Source organism: Lithobates pipiens, unplaced genomic scaffold (assembly GCF_037356315.1).
Source record: "Lithobates pipiens isolate NorthernLeopardFrog02 unplaced genomic scaffold, aLitPip1_a1.2 Scaffold_27, whole genome shotgun sequence".
In the NCBI taxonomy this organism is placed as follows: Eukaryota; Metazoa; Chordata; class Amphibia; order Anura; family Ranidae; genus Lithobates; species Lithobates pipiens.
This window is the reverse complement of record NW_027507788.1, coordinates 86,230,074-86,252,924: the sequence shown is the minus strand read 5'-3', so window position 1 is coordinate 86,252,924 and position 22,851 is coordinate 86,230,074. Positions and strand designations below refer to the sequence as shown.

General features: G+C 48.8%; 1 protein-coding gene across 4 annotated transcripts in view; it reads right to left on the bottom strand.

Annotated features, from left to right (window-relative positions):
• Positions 1–22,851, bottom strand: part of LOC143933954 (DNA-directed RNA polymerases I, II, and III subunit RPABC5-like) — a 90,387-nt gene that overhangs the window by 3,451 nt on the left and 64,085 nt on the right. For 3 of the 4 annotated variants that reach the window (XM_077457163.1, XM_077457162.1, XM_077457161.1), the window contains exon 2: positions 6,462–6,576. In XM_077457163.1, coding sequence (XP_077313289.1) covers positions 6,462–6,556 — 95 coding nt within the window. In that variant the 5' untranslated portion in view covers positions 6,557–6,576. Of the gene's footprint in view, positions 1–6,461; positions 6,577–14,640; positions 14,803–22,851 lie in introns of those variants that run through there. The other variant, XM_077457164.1, reaches the window with a different exon arrangement.

The window sequence follows — 22,851 nt, the reverse complement described above, 5'->3', positions numbered from 1 at the left end:
CCTCGAGTATTACCTCTATAAGAGGTATGTCTGGTTCTGTTCCGCTTCCCCAGCGATTTGGGGGCGATCCAGTTCAATGCAGAGGGTTTCTCAATCAGGTTGAGATATACTTCGAAATGCTGCCCCAGGCGTTTCCCACAGACAGAAGCAAAGTAGGTTTTGTGATATCTTTGCTTTCCGAGACAGCCTTGGCCTGGGCTAACCCTCTATGGGAGACGCAAAAACCTGTTGTCTTGAGTTACCCTCAGTTTGTGGCCTCCTTTTAAAGGGGATTTTGATGTTCCCGCATGCTCCGCTTCTGCTGCCAAGTGCCTCATGTCCATCAAACAGAGTACGAGAACTGTTGCTGACTATGCCATTGAATTCCGTACTCTGGCAGCAGAGGTTGCTTGGAACAATGAGGCTCTCATGGCTGCTTTTTCTCATGGTCTCTCGGATTCCATCAAGGATGAGATAGCAGCCCGAGATATACCCACTGAGCTGGAGAGCTTGATCTTGTTTGCCATCCTCATTGACTCCAGACTCAGAAAGACTTTCTCTTAAGGATCGCTTGCGGAAGCCTCCTGTACGTTTGCCTCCGAGCTTTGTAGTCCCACCCATGCCTCCCTCACATCCCATGCCTCCTGGTACCGAGTTGGTCAGTGAAGATGAACCCATGCACCTGGGCTTCATGCGTCTCTGCGGATGAGAGAGCCTTTAGGAGGAAGGAGAGATTGTGCCTTTATTGTGGCCAGGCAGGTCACTTTTTTAAGTCTTGTCTTACCCGTCCAGGCAACACCCGAACCTTGAGGTCCTGTCATGGACAGACCTTAGGTGGCGTTGTTTCGTCCCCAGTTATCCAGAAGGATAAGCCCCTGGTTTTGGTCACCCTTTCTTGGGCTGAGTCGTCCATCGAGATACAGGCTCTAATCGACTCTAGGGCTGCAGGCCTGTTCATTGATGCTGCATTTGTTTCGTAGCACTCGATTCCGCTGCACCTGTGTGACACTCCACTTGCCATTGAGGCTCTTGACGGGAGACCTTTACAGCCTGCCCATGTGACTCATGAGACGGTTCCATTGTCCATGGCCGTAGGGGCTCTTCACCATGAGATAATCCAATTCCAAGTTATTTCCTCACCCAGATTTCCGCTGGTTATTGGTTATCCTTGGTTACAGAGTCACAACCCCTCTTTTGATTGGCTTCATGCTGAGGTTCTCTCCTAGTCACCACAATGCAGTGAGACATGCTTCCTGAAGGTATCCAAGGTCCTCTGCACCGGTTCACTCCCCTCCTTGCCGGAGGAGTACCGCGATTTTGGAGATGTCTTTGATAAAGGTCAAGCTGGTAGTTTGCCTCCACACCGGCCTTATGATTGCGCAATTGACTTTCAACCTGGTGCCATACCTCCTCGTGGCCGGGTTTACCCCTTTTTTGGTCTTGGAGGATAACGCCATGGAGGAGTATGTTGCTGACGCACTTTCACGCGGTTTCATCCGCAAGTCCTCGTCTCCTGCTGATGCTGGTTTCTTCTTTGTGAAAAAGAGCAGCGGTGAACTGAGATCTTGTATAGATTATAGGGGTCTCAATCGTGTCACGATTAAGAATGCCTACCCGATTCCATTGATTACGGAGTTATTTGACCGCCTCAAGGGAGCAACGGTTTTCACAAAGCTTGACCTGAGAGGGGCATACAATCTCGTGCGCATTAAGGAGGGCGACGAGTGGAAAACTGTGTTTAATACCAGAACAGGCCATTATGAATACCTGGTAATGCCTTTTGCCCTTTGTAACGCCCCAGCAGTTTTCCAGGAATTTATTAACTATGTCCTCCGAGATTTGTTGCGATTGTGTGTGGTGGTTTATCCCGATGATATCCTCATATTTTACAAGTCACTGGAGAGCCACCACACAGATGTCTGTCGTGTACTTCAGAAACTAAGAGAGAACAATCTCTATTGTAAACTGGAGAAGTGCGAGTTCCATCGTGAACAGGTTACATTCCTGGGCTATGTCATTTCCACTGCTGGTTTTTCGATGGACCCAGAGAAACTGTCGGCAGTCCTACAGTGGCCTCGACCCGTGAGTTTACATCCTCTGCAGCGTTTCCTGGGCTTTGCCAACAATTATCGGAAGTTTATTCGGAACTTCTCGTCTCTGGTCAAGCCTCTGACTGATATGACCAGAAAGGACGGTAACCCGCAGAGTTGGTCTCCGGAGTCCATTAAGGCCTTTGAGACTCTCAAGGCTGCCTTTGTTTCTGCTCCTGTGTTGGCACATCCTGATCCTACGTTGCCTTTTATCCTAGAAGTTGATGCTTCTGAGACGGGAGTTGGCTATGCATCCGTGTGGCTACTTTTCCAAGAAATTGTCACCTGGTGAGTGCAATTATGAGATTGGTGACAAAGAGCTGTTGGCGATCATTTTAGCCCTGAAAGAATGGAGACATCTCCTTGAAGGTACCACTGTGCCCGTTCTTATTTTTACTGACTATAAGAATCTTACATTCTTGTCTGAGGCTAAGCGACTCTCTCCCAGAAGGGCGCAATGGGCTCTTTTCTTGTTGAGCTTTAAAGTGGTTGTAAACACTTACAACCAACTTTGACCTACAGGTAAGCCTAGATTAAGGCTTACCTGTAGGTCCAAGAAATATCTCCTAAACCTATACGGTTTAGGAGATATTTACCTGAAGACAGCCACCGCTGTCTACAGCGCATGCGCCGTAGACAGCGGCGTGCAGGCGCACTGGGGCAGGCCGCAGATCGCGGTGATATGCTGCGAGTGTCGGCTCCCATGCGCATGCACGGGAGTGACGTCACCGCGGCTCCGGCGAACCACAGCGCCGGAGCAGCGAGACCCCAAGTCGCTCCGGGATACATGGCAGCGGTGAAGAGGAAGACGGAGGACCACTTCGGGGGCTTCGTTCTCAGGTAAGTTATTCATAACGAGCTAGTATGCTATGCATACTACCTCATTATGCCTTTGCCTTACAGGGTGTGCTATTTAAAAAAAAAAAAAAAAATTGCCTTTACTTCTTTTAATTACATTGTCTCATTCTTACCCGGTATTAAGAATGTAAGGGCTGATGCCTTGTCACAACAATTTTCCTTCACTTGCAAGTCAGAGTTGGTTCCGGTTCCTATGATTCCCCCTGATCGTATCTTGGCTACGGTTCGCACCAGTCTTACGTCTCCTTTGGGTGACAAAATTCTTGCTGCTCAGGTCCATGCTCCTCCTGATAAACCTTGTGACCGCTGCTTTGTCCCAGAGAGTCTCCGTACTGTAGTGCTCCAGACTTACCATTCTCCCAAGGCAGCTGGCCATCCTGGGAAGAATCAACTCATTTGGGCCATCTCCCAACAATTCTGGTGGCCTAGTCTACGGGCTGATGTTACTGCCTTCGTAGCTGCCTGTCCCATCTGTGCTCAGAGTAAGACTCCACCACACCTTCCAGTGGGCCTCCTACAACCCATACCCAATGGAGAGAGGCCCTGGACTCCCCCGTTTATGGATTTCATTGTGGAATTGCCCAACTCCCAAGGCAACACTGTTATCCTTATGGTGGTTGACCGGTTCTCAAAGATGTGTCATTGTATTCCACTTAAGAAGTTGCCCACCTCTAAGGAACTGGCTTCCATTTTTGCTCGGGAGATCTTTTGCTTGCAAGGTGATTGTCTCAGATAGGGGCAGTCAGTTTGTCTCCCGGTTCTGGCGAGCCTTTTGTGCACAGTTGGGAATCCAGCTTACGTTCTCTTCTGTGTATCAACCGCAGTCTAATGGGGCCGCAGAACAAGCCAATCAGTCCTTGGAGCAATTCCTACGTTGCTATATTTCTGACCATCATAACAACTGGTCTGACCTATTACCTTGGGCAGAGTTTGCTCACAACAGTGCCTTGAATTCTGCCCCTCGATTGACTCCATTTATGGTGAATTATGGTTTCCAACCTTCCATGTTGCCTGACTCATTTGTTCCGCAGAGTATTCCTGTGTTAGAGGAGCATCTTCGTGGTCTTTGTTCCACTTGGGTACAAGTCCAGGAGGCTTTGTGTCATGCTAATAATAGGTACAGACTCCATGCTGACCACAGACGCCTGCCTGAGCCTTCCTACCAGGTTGGGGACAGGGTCTGGCTGTCATCTCGCAACCTCCGGCTTAGTGTTCCCTCACTGAAGTTTGCACCTCGGTTTATTGGGCCATTCCGTATCCTTCGCAGGATTAACCCAGTAGCTTACGTGTTGGACCTTCCTCCTAGTATGCACATCCCAAATGTGTTTCATGTCTCCTTATTGAAACCGTTGGTCTGTAACCGATTTATCACCTCTGTGCCATGTCCTCACCCTATTCTGGTTGAGAACCATAGGGAGTATGAGGTACAATCCACAATCCGTAGGTTTCGTGGGCGCATACAGTACCTGGTGAATTGGAAGGGTTATGGTCCTTAGGAACGCTCCTGGGTTTCATCCTCTGACGTACATGCCCCTGTTCTCCGAGTTCCATAGACGGTTTCCCCTCAAGCCCGGTGGCCCTCCGAGGGAGAGGGGTCATTGGAGAGGGTTACTGTCAGCCCTTCCTCCTCTGGGCTGGCCGCTCAGCTGTCGGCTAATTGCCAGCTCTCTTCTCTTTCCACAGTTACCAGCTGTTCCCAATGATGCTCATCTGACCTGCCCATTTAAAGCCTTCCTGCTCACTTTTTCATTTGCCTTCACGTTGGTCACATCACGGGGAACCATCTCCTGCTGTTTGTTTCAAGACTGGCTTGCTGACATCCCACCTGGCTTCTTATCCTGCTTGCGGTTGCTCTCCTTGGATCCCTGACTTCCGGCCTGGCTGATTACCATATCTGGTTAATGAACTTTGGACTGGCTGACTACCCGATCTGGCTACAGGACTCTAGCTATGCTTGACTACGCTTTTTTTCTATTTACCTTTTTATTAATAAACAACCGTGATTTGATTGTACTTCTGTCTCAGTCTGTTTCATGGTTTCTGACACATACATCCTGCTGTACACGATATCTAAGTCCCATGTTTTTGAGTGCAATCCTCTATTGTTTTATTTGGCATTTGTATCATTAAAATGTACTTACACTAGGGCAGCCGTGTGTTACCTTGTATATTTCAGCATATAAAAATGACAGTTTCAAAAATTTGGGCCTGACTTGTTTGAAAATTATCCATGCTTTAGGCTGGGTTCACACATGCAATTTGGATGCATCCCCTGCATTTAACCACTTCAGCCCCGGAAGGATTTACCCACTTCCTGACAGGCCATTTTTTGGGATACGGCAAATTGATGTAAATTTTTTCCCACAAATAGAGCTTTCTTTTGGTGGTATTTTATCAGCTCTGCAGTTTTTATTTTTTGCGCTATAAACAAAAAAAGAAAAAAAAGAGCAACTATTTTGAAAAAAAAAACAATTTTTTTACTTTCTGCTATAAAACATTTCCCCCCAAAAATATGTAAAAACACAAATGTATTCATCAGTTTAGATCGATATGTATTCTGCTACTTTTTTTTTTCTTTACCAAAAATATCGCAATAAGCTTATATTGATTGGTTTGCACAAAAGTTATTGCGTATAGATTTATGCCATTTTTTTTTTACTAGTAATGGCAGTGATCAGTGATTTTTAGTGGGACTGTAACATTGCGGTAGAATGATCAGACCACCTGATATTTGTCACCTTTTTGGGAACCAGTGACATTATTACAGTAATTAGTGCTAAAAATATGCACTGTTATTGTACTAGTGACATTGTCAGGGAAGGGGTTAATATCAGGGGCGATCAAGGGGTTAAATGTTTTCCCTGCAGATGTTTTTTAAATGTATTGGGAACTGTGTGACTGAGGAAAAACACAGATCCATCTTCAGGCTTAGTAGAAAGACAGGATCTGTGCCATCTCTGCTGTCTGAACGGAGATCTGCCTTGTTTACACAGGCAGATCCCCGTTCTGTCACTGCGGGGAATGATCGTGGGTGGCCGGCGGACTTCGAGTCTGCTGGACCCGATGATTGGTTTCTTGCTGGCCAGTAGGAGTGCACGTGCACCCACAAAAGCAAAACCCCCGAGCCAACGTACAGCTATGGTGATTTGCGGGATTGTGCCACCTTGCCGCAGTATAATTGGTCAGCAAGTGGTTAAAAAGGGTCCTCTGGGTCTTAGGTCTGAATTTTTTCCTAAAGTGTAACCAATTTCACACCTGAATTGGTGAACAGGGATGCACCAGGTCCCATGAAATAAAGGGACAGCAGCATATGTGAACCCAGCCTAAAAAGGGGGAAATGTGTATGTCTTGGTTCAATCCTGAAGCACAATGCTTTTGCCAATTCTGGCAGTAATTGCATCAAAATAATTCTTAATGCAATTTATTATAATTACTGAACTCCATATTTCTCAGCCTGGCAATCTAACTAAGAATTTCACCAGTTTACCAATTTGTGTAAAAGTCAAGCAAATGTAGTATTAACTGAAGTCTTACCCTTCTGTATATTCAGCCTGAAGAAGGCCCAAGTACGCTTCCCATTTATTTCCAACAACTTTCCCACATGTAAAGCATCTCACAGGGATGATCATCGTGTGCTAGAGACTACCGCCTGGACACACCAGAAAGAAAAATGTTTTATTCAAAAGGATCAGTCAATTTCATTAATAAATTATTACAAAATAATAATATTAATAACAAATAAAGTGAATGTCCTAGGGAGCAGAAAAAATAGGTTGATGGGTTTTGCACATCCTCAGAAAAAAAACTCTGTACAAGCCCTTAGGATTTGTTTTCATTACACTCCTTATGCCGCGTACAGACGATCAGACTATCGGACAATCCGCCCGTGAGTGGGCTCCGGCGGACTTAGAAAGTAGTTTTGACTCAAAAAATTTCCTCTGGACTGCGAGTCTGGCGGACAATCCGGCCGTCTGTGTGCTAGTCCGCCGGACTTTTGAAATGAACGGACTTTCCCGAACACGGAGAGAAGTTCGTTCATTTTTACCGCGGCTCCAGGTAGCCGGGACTAGCGAAGGAAGTCAATGTCGCCGCCTTTGACAGCGAGATTGACACGTCGCTGGCCCCGTCACCTGGTATGGACTTAAAGGGGAATCCCTATGCTGAAAAAACGGCGTGGGGGTCCCCCCCCAAGGTCGATATAAGACCCTTATCCGAGCACGCAACCCGGCCGGTCAGGAAAGGGGATGGGGATGAGCGAGTGCCCCCCCTCCTGAGCCGTACCAGGCCGCATGCCCTCAACATGGGGGGTGCTTTGGGGAAGGGGGCCCTGCGGCCCCCCCACCCCAAAGCACCTTGTCCCCATGTTGATGAGGACAAGGGCCTCTTCCCAACAACCCTGGCCATTGGTTGTCGGGGTCTGCGGGCGGGGGGGCTTATCGGAATCCGGGGGCCCCCAGATACCGGCCCCCCACCCTATGTGAATGAGTATGGGGTACAATGTACCCCTACTCATTCACCTGGTGAAACAAATGTAAATAAAAACACAACACAAGGTTTTAAAATAATTTATTGCACAGCTCTGGGGTCTTCTTCCGTCTTGGGGGGGTCTTCGTGCCGGACTCCTCCGCTATCTTCTGCTCTTTTGCTAGCTCTTTTACTAGTGGAGGAGCCCGGCTTTCTTCTTCGTCGCCATCCGGGGGTCTTCTTCCCACTTCGGGGGTCTTGTCCCCCTCTTCGGTTCTTCTTGCCGGGCCTCTGCTTTCTTCCTATAGCTCTTTCACTAGCGAGTGGCCCGGTCTTCTGTCGTCGTCGTCACCGCCTTCTCTTTTCTTCTCTTCTTCCTTGAGATGTTGACTCGACGCTGTCTCTGGCCGTAGTGACAGGGACGTGTTGTGCGGCGACTTATATAGGGACAATGGACGGGGTCACTGGGTGATGTCCCCGCCCCTTATGATGTCACAGTCCCAGCATCCTCTGGGATATTTAAGTTGCCGCACAACGCGTCCCTGTCATTACGGCCAGAGACCGCGTCGAGTCAACATCTCAAGGAAGAAGAAGAAAAGAGATGGCGACGACAGAAGATCGGGTCACCGCTAGTAAAAAAGAGCTGGAAGAAGAAGCGGAGGCCCGGCAAGAAGAACCGAAGAGGGGGACAAGACCCCCAACGTCGGAAGAAGACCCCCGGACAGCGACGAAGAAAAAAGCCGGGCTCCTCCATTAGTAAAAGAGCAGAAGATAGCGGAGGAGTGTGGCGAGAAGACCCCCCAAGATGGAAGAAGACCCCCGGTGCTGTGCAATAAGTTATTTTTAAACCTTGTGTTGTGTTTTATTTACATTTTTTTCACCAGGTAAATGAGTAGGGGTACATTGTACCCCATACTCATTCACATATGGTGGGGGACCGGTATCTGGGAGCCCCCTTATTAAAGGGGGCTCCCGGTTTCCGATAAGCCCCCCGCCCACAGACCCCGACAACCAAAGGCCAGGGTTGTCGGGAAGAGGCTCTTGTCCCCATGTTTATGAGGATAAGGTGCCTTGGGGTGGGGGGGCCGCAGGGCACCCCCTTCCCCAAAGCACCCCCCATGTTGAGGGCACGCAGCCTGGTACGGTTCAGGGGGGGGGGCGCTCACTCGCCCCCACCCCCTTTCCTGACCGGCCGGGTTGTGTGCTCGGATAAGGGTTTTATATGGACCTTGGAGGGGAACCCCACAGCATTTTTTCGGCGTAGGGCTTCCCCTTTAAGTCCATACCAGGTGACGGGGCCAGCGACGTGTGAATCTCGCCGCCGAAGTCCCGGCTACCTGGAGCTGCGTTCAAAAAGAACGGACTTTCCTCCGTGTGTGGGCAAGTCCGTTCATTTCAAAAGTACGGCGGACTCCCGCCATAGTCTGGCTTTCTGTGGGCAGGTCCGCTCGTTCGGAAAGTCACCTGGACTTTCCCGCGGTTTGTCCGCCAGACTAAGTCCGCCGGATAGTCTGATCGTGTGTACGCTGCATTCGTTTTTATAATGGATCTTAAAAGGATAAAAATTCACCTTTACAAAAAAACTAAAATAAAATAAATGCACTTTTTTTGCAGCTAACAAAATTATGATTTTTTTTTTCTGTTCGGAGCCTGTAAAGCATTGCACCCACGATCAGCAGATCATGGGTGTAATGCCACGGTCCTGCAGACTGTCAGTGTAACTGTCTGCCCATACCTCTAATACACGCAGGCACAATCTGACAGGAAGGCTCAATGACCTACTGGAATGCTCAACAAGGCTTGTAGGTTTCACATTTACAGAACACTGAATGAATGACAGTGAGCTAAGGGAAAAGATCCACCATTCGCTGTCCAAAAGGGGAGATTGGGGGGTGCATCTGTAACATGTTACATATTACACCCTGAAAATGGGTTAACATGTAACATGCTACAAAAGGTGAACTTATCCTTTTAACTAGATATAAATACTTCATAAATCCAGTCGACCTACTGTCCTGTTTAGACTTCAACCAATATGAAGCGGTTGTTAGACCTGTGCCCAACCTAGGGTGTCTTTTTATTTACATTATCCCTAGAAACTTTCACATCATGGTTGGCCCTACTGACAGGTATGCTACCACCGCTAATGCTCAAATAACCGACTAACCACACAAGCCCCACCAGCCCATCAATGTAGAGATTCCTAATAAAATACAATCACATATAATTTTTATATATTTGCATTGGATTTTGATATTGATGTGTTTTAAAGGTGAAGGGGGGGGGGGGGGGGGTGACAAAGTGCTGCCAATCTGAACCTATAGCAGCGTCCAAAACCCTTCCATCTTGGCTGAATCTCAGGCAAGTCTGGGAAGAAAAGCTTCATACTTTGTCAAAGTGGTAAAGATTACCTTCCCCTTGCTAGATCCTGCACATTCCTATTGACCAGTGAGGCTGCCCATCACGATGATGGGCCAAACAATGTGTGTGGCCATGCTTAGCACTACCCTGGAAGTGTCATAAATTTGCCTTGTGTTCACAGAGTATCAAAAACTGTCAAAAATAGAACCATTAGCAGTACAACAGGCACACTGGTTATCTTTTTTATTAATGTAGTAAAAGACCATTCTACCAGAATGATATTTTAGTTACAGCTGTAACCTGAGCCTCTAGTTTCTTTTACATTATGTCTTGATCACATCAGTCACATTCCCCTTTCATAATTCCTGGTTCGTTGTCATCTTTTTTTTTTTTCTTTCACAACTAGTATTGTGCAAGAACAAAGCCAGTGCATTTTGGATTTTTGGAGCACCATTTATTAAAATTAACCTTTCAGCTAATGATCGGACTATCGCCCGTGTGTGGGCCCCGGCGGACTTTTTCTTTCCAAAAGTTCAGCGGACTTAGAAAGAAGTTTTGACTCAAAATTGTCTGCCGGACTCAACAACTTTGGGGTCTTGTCCGGCTCTTCGGTTCTTCTGCCGGGCCTCCGCTATCTTCTTATAGCTCTTTTACTAGCGGTGGCCCGCTCTGCTTCTTCGCGATGTTGACACAACGCTCTCTGTGGCCGCGATGGCAGGGACGCGTTGTGCGGCGACTTATATAGGGACAAGGGGCGGGATCACCTGGTGATGTCACATGGTGACCCCCCACCCCTTATGACATCACAGCCCCGGGGGATGCTGGGACTGTGACATCATAAGAGGCAGGGTAACCGTGTGACATCACCCGATGACCCCACCCTTGTCCCTATATTAGTCGCCGCACAACGCGTCCCTGCCATTGTGGCCAGAGAGAGCGTTGTGTCAACATCACAAGGAAGAAGGCGGCGGCGACAGAAGAATGGGCCACCGCTAGTAAAAGAGCTATAAGAAGATAGCGGAGGCCCGGCAGGAGAACCGAAGAGCGGGATCACTGCCACCGTCCGGGGGTCTTCTTCCGAAGTCGGAAGAAGACCCCCGGACAGTGGCAGTGACGATTAAGAAGATAGCCGGGCTCCTCTGCAAGTAAAAGAGCAGAAGATAGCGGAGGAGTCCGGCGAGCAGACCTCCCCAAGACGTAAGAGAAGACCACCAGAGCTGTCTAATAAATTATTTTTAAAACTTGTTTTTTTATTTACACTTTTTGCACCAGCTGAATGGGTAGGGGTACATCGTACCCCTACTCATTCACATAGGGTGGGGGGCCTGTATCTGGGGTCCCCCTTATTCTGATAAGCCCCCCACCTGCAGACCTCCCACCCCAAAGCACCTTGTCCCCATGTTGATGAGGACAAGGGCCTCTTCCCGACAACCCTGGCCGTTGGTTGTCGGGAAGAGGCCCTTGTCTTCATCAACATGGGGACAAGGTGCTTTGGGGTGGGGGGCCTTCCTTCCCCAAAGCACCCATCATGCTGAGGGTACGCGGCCTGGTACGACTCAGGAGGGGGGCCCCCCCGCTCGTCTCCACCCCCTTTCCTGACCGGCCGGGCTGTGTGCTCGGATAAGGGTCTGCTATGGACTTTGGGGGATCCCCACGCTGTTTTTTCGGCATAGGGCTTCCCCTTTAAAGCCATACCAGGTGGCGGGGCCAGCGAGGTGTCAATCTTGCAGATGGAGGTAGCGACATTGACTTCCTTCGCTAGTTCCGTCTACCTGGAGCCAAGTTCAAAATTAATGGACTTTTCTCCGTGTGTGGGCAAGTCTGTTCATTTCAAAAAAGTCTGGCAGACTCCCGCCATAGTCCAGCGGATTATCCGCCGGACCTAGCCCGCCAGAAAAGTCTGGTCGCGTGTGAGCAAGTCCGCTGGTTCGGAAAGTCCGGTGGACCTCAGCTGCAAAGTCCGGCGCTTTGTCCACCGGATTAAGTCCACCGGATAATCAGATCGTGTGTCCGCGGCATTAGGGTTATTTTGTATGTTTGGTATTTGTATGTTTTTGTATGACAAACATCCAGCTAAAAGAAGCCTGCTTATACTTACCTTTCTGCTGACCCAAGTGAAAAAGCCACTCCCTGCTTCCCCATCCCTCCGAGTGTGTGAATACGTGCTCCCCAGACTCTTATTGAGGTTTCTCCACGGCTCATAGGTCACTACAGGACATATGAGCCAAACAAACCACAGCGTGTGGTGAGAGAAACAGGTATTGGACCGATTTGACTCATCAGATACTTGCAGAGGCCAGTAAACAGTGAAGCGTCAGCTTGTCAAAAAACGGGCCACCAGAAAGGCAAGTTCATGGAGTCTTTTGTCCTATGTAAAACAAAACTGTCATGAATCTGCAGTTAACTTCCTGTCTGTCTGCTTACCTCTCTGTTGTGTTCAGCTTAGAGATAGATCTTTTTTTTTTTTTACCTGTGTGCTTAAGTAATCTTCCCTCAAGCATGGCTCCACCCCAGCCTCTAACAGGAAACACTATATTAACTTGTGGACTGCGAGCCAAGCCTTGCTGATCAATATTATGTTTGGATTCCTGTGTGCTTTTTGCCGTGTGCTCTACGTCTGATTCAGTTTACCGACCTTGGCTTGTTCTTTGACTATCCCTGTCTGCCTGATACCCTGACCTTTTGGTGTGTTTTCCGTCTATCCCTATTTGCTCATTGCCCTGACCTCATCTCCTGACTATCCCTTGTTGTCCTGGACTGCTACTTCTGCTCTGTCCACTCGAGCAAGTCTGTGAGCCTGAGCCGAGTTACCCCGGGGGCCACGACCTGGAGTCAGCTGCAGCCAAGCCCATCCTCACCACTAGAGGCTCTGGTGAACACCTGCTGGCTCTTAGACTCCACGCCCTGGGGAATCTCATGCTCTAGCTTCCAGTGTGATCCACGTTGGTGTTCCAGTGGACCTGCTTCCTGAACCATCCAGACCTCCATTGGCAGCAGTCAGCCATAGGGTCCACTACCTTAGCGGTGCACTCCTGACCACAACGATGTGCATCTGTCACATGGCCTCCTTTCTGGGCCTGGGGATTCTGTGCCGACAAGGTCATGTTAAGGGCTACAAAATTGTATGAAGTAATTACATAAAAATAAAACCATGGGTGTGAAAAAAAACGTCATGGTTATACTGTAAAACGTACTGGTTAAACCATACTACTAATAAAGAGCACAGTAATAGTGATAGGAAATGGTGCAATCTGAAAGTCTGCCACAAACCAGCCCAACTACAGTAATCCATGGTCTAAACCCATTACTTAGCCACCCCCACCCACTTTCACCTCACCGATATGAGGAGTTTTGTAACACAGCCCCACAACTATCCTTGCCCTTTGTTTAATACAGTGGTTCTGTACTACAGGCTACTCGTTTAGCTAGTGGTTGAGGAAACAGCATTTACATATGACCCAGGATAACTCTTCCTCCACTACTTCCAGTTATAAAGTTTCACCATCTTTGCCCCCTTCTGAATGAGATTTGTTTTATCCCCAAGCTTTTCTTTTATTTTACCACCTTCTATCCTCTGAAGGTAAATGAGTCTTGGCTTCTGGTGTGTCCCTGCACCTCTAGGCAGGGCTGGTGCAAGGATTTTTGACACCCTAGGCGAAACCCAATTTTGCCGCCCACTGGCTCGACCTCCAACCCCACCCTTTTGCCCTGCAGTGGCTATGGCTGGTGGCTGCAGATGGCTGTTCTGTGGGTAGGTACGACTGGTGGAGGAGGAGAGGGAGGAAGGAGTGTAAGAGGAGGAAACAGGAGAGGGCGGAGGAGGATGAAGAGAGGGCGGAGGAAGAGAAGAGGGAGGAGGAGTGGGGAGAGGAGGAGTGGGATGAGGAGGAGTGGGATGAGGAGGAGTGGGATGAGGAGGAGTGGGATGAGGAGTGAGGGGTTTTAGGAGAGGAGGAGGGGAGAGCAGAGGGAGGAGGAGTGAGAGGTTTTAGGAGGAGGAGGAGGGGAGAGAAGAAGAGGAGGAAGAGAGGGGGCAGAGGGGAGGAGAAGTAGGGGAAGACGAGGGCGGGGAGAAGGGGAGGGAGAGGGATGAGGAGTGTGGGGGAGGAGAGGTGCTAGGAGAGGGGGAGGAGGAGGAGAGGGAGGGATTGGGAGGGAGGAGGAGAGGGATGAGAAGTGTGGGGGAGGAGAGGTGTTTGAAGAGGGAGGAGGAGTGAGGGGGAGGGGTATTAGGAGAAGAGGAGGGGAGGAGGAGAGGGATGAGGAGTGTGGGGGAGGAGAGGTGCTATGAGAGGAAGGGGAGAGGATTGGGAGGGAGGAGGAGAGGTGCTATGAGAGGAAGGGGAGAGGATTGGGAGGGAGGAGGAGGGGAGGATGGGGAGGAGCAGGAGAGGGATGAGGAGTGTGGGGGAGAGGTGATGTGAGGGAGGAGGAGTGTGGGGGAGAAGGAGAGGAGTAGGAGGGGGAGGAGATAGGGCAGGAGAGGTGTTAGGAGAGGATGGGGGGAGAAGGAGAGGATGAGGGGGGGATGAGGTGAGTGGGGGAGAGGTGAAGGAGGAGTGAGAGGGAGGCGGAGGAGAGGAATGAGAAGTGTGGGGGAGGAGAGGGGTGAGGAGTATGGGGGAGGAGGAGAGGGGGGAAAGGATGAGGAGAGGAGGGGGAGAAGGGGTGTTAGGACAGGAGGAGAGGGATGAGGAGTGTGGGGGAGGTGTGTAGAGAGGGGGGCAAGGATGAGGAGAGGAGGGGAGAAGGGGGGTGAGGAGTGTGGGGGAGTCTTACATTCAGGCCATGTGCTGGGACAATCATGACATCACACATGTGAGGAGTCTGAGGAAAGATCCATACATACACACTATACAGTAATACAGTGTAGTTGAAGTTCACTTACTGGGGTTCTGCTCTGCAGACGACATCCAATGACTCTGTCCAGTACAAACCTTGCCTCCATGCCTCCAGATATCACCACTGACCAGGCACTGACTACTCCGATCGGCTTTAGTATGTCTGCACGTGAGTGACACCTTCCGCTGTACAGGAGAGGTGATAGAACACCGAGAGGGAGAGCTGGCCTCTGCAAGTGACACAGGGGGCAGGGTCAGGGGGTCACATGATTAGACTTGAATACAAATCTCAGTCACTGAAATTCAGTGACTGAATCATGTATGGGCAGAGCTGGCAGTACTGAAAGAGACCAGAGACACAGGTCACTGGTGTAATCATATTGGCGCGCAGCAGCAGGGGATGTGTTTGTTTTCATTCTGTCGGCAGACTCAGGACATGTTCCCCAGTGCTGTGCTACGCCTCTAATGATACTACAGGTGGACGGAGCGCCTGACTGAGTATATGCAACATTCTGCAGGGGCGCCGGGCGGTATCCCCTGCATTATACAGCACCGCACCTGTACCGAACACTTACATAATACGGAGACTGGTGGGAGACAGGGATTAGAGTAACCAGCAGCCAGGCGCCCTATGCAGCAGTGCGCCCTAGGCAATTGCCTAATTCGCCTAGTGGTAGCACCGGCCCTGCCTCTAGGCTGGGTTCACACTATTGCGAATCACATGTCAGGAGACTGATCGGCTCTCAATGGAGCTGGTTCACACAGCTCTGGGACGGATGCGTGAGGTGAATTGCACAGGAATCCTTTGCGTTTTCTGGTCTTTTTCAGGTCCGAATTCAGCCCAAAATTCGGACCGGAATCAGACCTAAAACAGTGACCCCTGCTGTGAGCTGCTGCCCATGGCAGTGCGAACCTAACCTTATAGAGTAATAGGCTACCTTCTAGGCATAAATGCTCTCGAATTATTCATTGCCATATACAGTGGTGTGAAAAAGTGTTTGCCCCCTTCCTCATTTCCTGTTCCTTTGCATGTTTGTCACACTTAAGTGTTTCGGAACATCAAACCAATTTAAACAATAGTCAAGGACAACACAAGTAAACACAAAATGCAATTTGTAAATGAAGGTGTTTATTATTAAAGGTGAAAAAAAATCCAAACCATCATGGCCCTGTGTGAAAAAGCGATTGCCCCCTAAACCTAATAACTGGTTGGGCCACCCTTAGCAGCAACAACTGCAACCAAGCGTTTGCAATAACGTGCAATGAGGCTTTTACAGCGTCCTGGAGGAATTTTGGCCCACTCATCTTTGCAGAATTGTCCTAATTCAGTTACATTAGAGGGTTTGAGCATGAACGGCCTTTTTAAGGTCATACCACAACATCTCAATAGGATTCAGGTCAGGACTTTGGCTAGGCCACTCCAAAGTCTTCATTTTGTTTTTCTTCAGCCATTCGGTGGTGGACTTGCTGGTGTGTTTAGGATCATTGTCCTGCTGCAGAACCCAAGTTCGTTTCAGCTTGAGTACACGAACAGATGGTCGGACATTCTCCTTCAGGATCTCTTGGTAGACAGCAGAATTCATAGTTCCTTTTATCACGGCAAGTCTTCCAGGTCCTGAAGAAGCAAAACAGCCCCAGACCATCACACTACCACCACCATATTTTACTGTTGGTATAATGTTCTTTTTATGAAATGCAGTGTTCCTTCTACGCCAGATATACTTGGACACACACCTTCCAAAGAGTTCCACTTTTGTCTCATCGGTCCACAGAATGTTGTCCCAAAAGTCTTGGGGATCATCAAGATGTGTTGTGGAGAAATTGAGACAAGCTTTGATGTTCTTTTTGCTCAGCAGTGGTTTTCTCCTTGGAACTCTGCCATGCCGGCCATTTTTGCCCAGTCTTTTCCTGATGGTGGAGGCATGAACGCTGACCTTAACTGAGGCAAGTGAGGCCTGCAGTTCCTTGGACGTTGTTGTGGGGTCTTTTGTGACCTCTTGGATGAGTCGTCGCTGCGCTCTTGGGGTAATTTTGGGCGGCCGGCCACTCCTGGGAAGGTTCACCACTGTTCCATGTCTTCGCCATTTGTGGATAATGGCTCTCACTGTGGTTCGCTGGATTCCCAAAGCTTTGGAAATGGCTTTATAACCCTTTCCAGACTGATAGCTCTCAATTACTTTCTTTCTCAATTGTTCCAGAATTTCTTTGGATCTCGGCATGATGTGTAGCTTTTAAGGATCTTCTGGTGGACCTTACTGTGTCAAGCAGCTCCTATTTAAGTGATGCCTTGATTGTGAACAGGTGTGGCAATAATCAGGCCTGGGTGTGGCTAGAGAAATTGAACTCAGGTGTGGACAACCACAGGTATAGTATGTTTTAACAAGGGGGGCAATCACTTTTTCACACAGGGCCATGATGGTTTGGATTTTTTTTCACCTTTAATAATAAACACCTTCATTTACAAATTGCATTTTGTGTTTACTTGTGTTGTCCTTGACTATTGTTTAAATTGGTTTGATGTTCCGAAACACTTAAGTGTGACAAACATGCAAAGGAACAGGAAATGAGGAAGGGGGCAAACACTTTTTCACACCACTGTATGTCCAAAGATTGGAGCTCTGTTAGGCGGTTAGGTGTGTGGCCAACACAAGTCATTTTTTTTTCGTTCAACCACTGGGCTGCCGCCACCAACGGCGTGATCGCTGTGAGAAATGGCACGCTCACAAATAATTGAAGAGCTCTGGACGGCCGCACTCCAAGATAAATTCAAATGCCTTTTATTCGTGAAGCAGAATCACGCAAAAGTGGGTCACAGCAAAGCAACAATAGCCAACGTGTTTCACACTACCAAGAGTGCTTACTCAGCTATGAGTAAGCACTCTTGGTAGTGTGAATCCTCAGTTTGAATCAGGCCTTCATGATGTGCTCTTTCAAGGTCTTAGCAGCTCGGGCCTTTTCCTAGCTTCCCACTTTAGCTCACTGGGGAAGACTATAGCAGAACTATCAGACCCCACGGGCCTGTTCCGCTTGGACTTAAGAGCACTTCAGCTCCGCCAATTCCTAAGACCCATACCGCCTCCTAACAACCCTAGCCAGCCCCTTACGACACTGGAAGAATACTGTACAGAAATTGGAGTTCTACCACACGCACTCTCCCTCGCGTACCAACCCCCAGGCCTCATTAGGTGGGAAAGAGCTAAACTGCCAGTTTGGTGCTAACAAACAACTTTGCATCCTCAGATTCACACATAAGTCCTCCATCTGCACAAAAATACAAGAAACCAACTACAACATTTTATCAAGGTGGTACAGAACCCCATCGCTACTACATACATTTTTCCCCACAACACCGATCTCTGTTGGCGCTGCCAGAGAGAATAAGGAACCCTGCTGCATATTTTCTGGTCGTGCCCCAAGATTATATATTTCTGGAGGAAAGTTCACAAGACAAAAATTTACCGACCGCACCATTCCAGGCAACCCCACATTCACCTTCCTTCATTCGTCCGACACCCCCGAACGCATCTATAAGATATCGGTGATATGTCACCTTCTCGGTGCAGCCAAAGCTTGCATCCCACTTCACTGGAAATCCCCACAACCACCGACCATTGACTTATGGCTTAGAAAAGTAGACAACATCAATTAAATGGAAGACCTTATTCTCACAGCCCTTAACAGGCAGGACACATACTCCAAAACCTGGATGCTGCGGAACCTATTTGTATACTCAGAAGTAGGGATGAGCCGAACACCCCCTGGTTCGGTTTGCACCAGAATTTTCGAACAGACCCCAAATTCGTACGAACTTTAGAACCCCATTGAAGTCTATGGGACTCGAACGTTTGAAATTAAAAGTGCTAATTTTAACAGCTAATATGCAAGATACTGTCCTAAAAAGGGTTTGGGGACCTGGCTCCTGCCCCAGGGGACATGGGTCAATGCCTAAAATGTTTTTAAAAATGGCCGTTTTGGCGGGAGCACTGATTTTAATGACGATTAAAGTGAAAAAAAAAAGTTAAATATTCCTTTAAATATGGTGCCTGGGGGGTGTCTGTAGTATGCCTGTGAAGTGCCACGTGTTTCCCGTGTTTAGAACAGTCCCTGCACAAAATGACATTAAACGGAAATAACACCATTTAAAACTGCTTGTGGTTTTAATGTTATATCTGGTTCCTGCAATATGGTTGAAAATCATTGAGAAAAATGGCATGGGTAGCCCTCCCTGTCCATTACCAGCCCCTTTGGGTCTTGTACGCATATTAAGGGGAACCCAGTACCCATATTAAAAAAAGGAAATGCGTGTGGCCCCCAGGCCCTATATACTCAGAACAGCAGTATACAGGCGGTGCAAACAAGACAGGGACTGTGTAGGTTTGTTGTGTCAAGTTGAATCTGTTTGTAATTTTCAACTGGTACATTTTTAAAGTGTAGCTCCAGTCAAAAAAACAATTTTTAAGCTTTTTGGAAAACATAGGAAAGGGTTATCACCCCTGTAGAATTTGTTTTGTCGTCCATATTTTTTTCATCTCACTTGCTGTTGTCTCCTTCCGTTTGCAAGTAGGAGATGTTTGTAAGTTGGATGTTTGAAAGTAGGGGCCTGCCCTATATGCTCTGCAGAAATGGCAGAACAAGGTGTTGGTTTTGCCACAACATTGTAAGCCCTGAAAGTGACTCTTGGTAGGTGCTGGAGCGCCCTGCTGTGAACGATTATATCAAGAATTGTAATTACATGCCATTGTTGAGGGGCGTGGCCAAGCAGCGCATGTAGGCAGACGTGTGTTCCCGGAGCTCTGCCGATCATCCGCACATACATCCTCCCCAGCCCGCGCTAGTGCGGCGAAAAGCTCCAGAATTGCTCCACCGGGTACCGGGAGACGACCGGGCTCTGCCTCCGGACCCCGCAGGACACCGGACATGTCTAAGGGACACAAATTGAGCAAGGCCCAGCCGGATCCCCCTGACCAAGATGGCGCCGGCGCGCGGAGGACGGCGAAAGTCTGTTACAAGGAGGCAGCGCAGAAACTCCTGTATGGAGGGAAATCCTATAAAGAAGCCCTAGCTGGTCCACCCTCGTCGGGGGCTACCCCCCAAGGGTCCCCTGAAGCTGATGACACTCTTCCCTTGGAGGATGCTGATGGATTCCCTGCGCCATGGAACACAGTGAGTACCCCTGATGGCGGTGTCCCTGAGCTGCATGCTCACTCCCCTGCTGCTGATACACTAGAACCTACATTGAGAGACATATTTACTGCGGTTACCTCATGTAATCTCCTCTCTTTGCTGTGGAACGTGCCCATAGGGTGCCATCCCGCCCGCTGCCTCCTGGTAACCACCTGCGTCCCTTCCTGTTTAAACTCCTCAACTACAAAGACAGGGATGCGGTACTTTTCAAGGCCAGAGGCTTCTCTGACAAGATGGTGATTGACAATGCCAAAATATCGCTGTTTCCTGACTTCTCAGCAGAACTACAGAAGAAACGGGCAACGTTTATTGAAGTCAAAAAGAAGCTCAGGGATCTTAATGTTCAATACGGCATGCTGTACCCAGCCCGTCTTCGGGTCACCGCCCTGGGCTCTACCCATTTCTTTGATAGCCCTGCTGCGGCCAGGCAGTGGCTGGACCGCGAAGATAAGGCGCTTAGAGAAGACAGGCAACAACGCCCTCCTGTTTGATCCCGGATCCGAATGACTTCTTCTGATGGGGACTATCTTTTTTCCAGATTCGGCGGAGCAAGCAGGACTCAGTGTTTACTTCTACCTACTGACAGACTATGCTGCTTGTTTGGGTGAAACCCCTTTTGTTACCTGGGAATGTTTTCTCTGGGTGTTTCCGTGGCCTCCCCCCCCCCTCCCCCCATAATGATAGTGGGGGCACGTCCCACCCTTGTTATGCAGACTCAGGGCCTGTTTGGTTCTGCAACTGACCTCTTTTTTCTCCCCCTGCTTTTTGGATTTTCTTTTTTTTCTCTTTTTTGTTTTGTTTCCCTTTTCTTCCCCCCTTTTCTTTTTTTACAGAATCCCTCTGCTTCCACAACCTTCTCCTTGCTACGTAGACAATACCTACATATCTGGATCCGGAACTATGACGGGAGGCTTTGTGTTTGTCCTGCCCAGATGCTCTGGCTTTTGGTGCGACTATGCCGGGGTGCTTTGGTCTGCTATTACCTTCCTGTTTATTTTGATACTGTTATCACATATGTTGAGTGTGCACATTCTTATGTTTCTGAGCAATGTCGACCACCGTTAAGTGCCTTTCCTGGAATGTCAGGGGACTGAGCAGCCCTGTGAAGCGCCTGGCTGTCCTCCGGCATTTGAAGGCCATGGGATCAGGTATTGTCTGCCTGCAGGAGACTCATTTCCCCCCGGGTCACATACCTAGTCTTAGCCCGAGGACATACCCTACCCAGTTTCACTCTACGTTCTCTGCATTTGCTAGGGGGGTGAGTATCTTGATACGTCAGGATACCCGCTTTACCTGTTCTCGGGCGGCTATTGATCCTGGGGGAAGATATATATTTCTGCATGGCAGGCTTGGTCACTGGGCATGTATTATAGCTAATATTTATGTACCACCCCCGTACTCAGCTGAAGTTCTCCGCTGTTTGGCCAATTTTATGGCCCCACACCATACGGTCCCCCTGCTGGCACTGGGTGACTTTAACAACTATCTTAACCATAGATGGGATAAGATTCCCGCCCCCCCGCCCATGCCTTCCCGCCCTGCGGGTGATACCCCGTTCGCAGACCTGTTGACTGAACTTGGATTGAAGGATGTCTGGTGGACTTCCCACCCCCGGGTCAGGTGCTACTCGTGCTGCTCTACCGCTTATGGAAGCCTGTCGCGCATTGACCTGGGGTTGGGTAACGCGGCCTTACTCCCCTTTGTCGTTGACTCTGGTTATGGGGACAGACACGTTTCTGATCATTCATCCTTTTGGGTCGAGCTTAATCTATTTACCGCGGCTACCCCTAGAATATGGAAGTTGAACCCTTTCTGGCTGACGCTTTTTCCCTCACCCGACCCCATTAGTGACAACCTACAGATTTTTTTACGGGACAATATTGGTTCCGCCCCTTTGGGTACGGTTTGGGATACGGCGAAAGCCTTTCTGAGAGGTCAATTTATTGCCGCTATTACTTCTATTAAAACAAATACTAAGGCCTGGGAGCGGGAGGTTTGTAAAACCCTTAGGGATACAGAGGACCAATATATCAACCACCCCTCAGATGATACTAAAAAGCTTTGGCTGAGTGCACAGGCTATGGCTACTCAGCTGACTCTACAGTTGGCGGAAAATAAGAGATTTTTTCTGCAACATGCCATTGTTGAACAGTGGTAGAAAAATTGACCTTTGGTGGTTGTGGTGCTGGTGCCACAACACTATAAGTCCTCACAGTTACTCTGGGTGGGCACAGGAACGGGCCCTCCTGTGAAATATTACATCAAGAATTGTAATTACATGTCCCTGTTAAACAGGGGCAGAAAAATTGGGCCTTAGGCACTGGTGCCACGACACTGCAACCTCTCCCATATACTCTAGTTTTATTGCAGGAATTAGCCCTGCTGCAAAGCATTGCATCAAAAATTGTAATTAAACACCCCTGTTAAACGGGCAGAAAAATTGGGCTGATGGCATCACCCAGAACCAGAAATGTTCTTCCAACATATCAGCGGAGGAGGAAGAGGATAGACAATCAACATAACAGGACAGTCACTCAGCATCAGCATAGGCAGTCTTGAAGGGATGTGAGATTTCAAAATAAATTATTCGGTTACATCAGCTTCAGGTGCTTGGTAGCTGTGGGTGATCCAAGACTGATTCATCTTGATGAAGGTCAGTCGATCAACTGATTCGGTGGACAGGCGCACCCTGTGATCGGTAACAAAGCCACCAGCAGCACTGAAGGTGCGTTCCGAAAAAACGCTGGATGCAGGACAGGCCAGTAGCTCAATTGCATACTGTGCAAGCTCTGGCCAGTGATCCATCCTCAAGATCCAGTAAGCCAGAGGATTTTCGGTGGGAAAGGTGTCCAAGTCTGACCTTGCCCCTAGGTATTCCTGCACCATGTAAATCAGACGCTGGCGATGGTTGCTGGAACCGATCATACCTTGGGGCTGCGGACTAAAAAATTGTCTGAAAGCATCAGTCAGACGGCCACCTTCTCCACCGCTCCTTCTGACCGATGCCTCAGCAACACGTTGTCCAGGACCAGGAGTTTGTAACCTCCCAGTCTCTGGGAACGCGTTGCACAGAC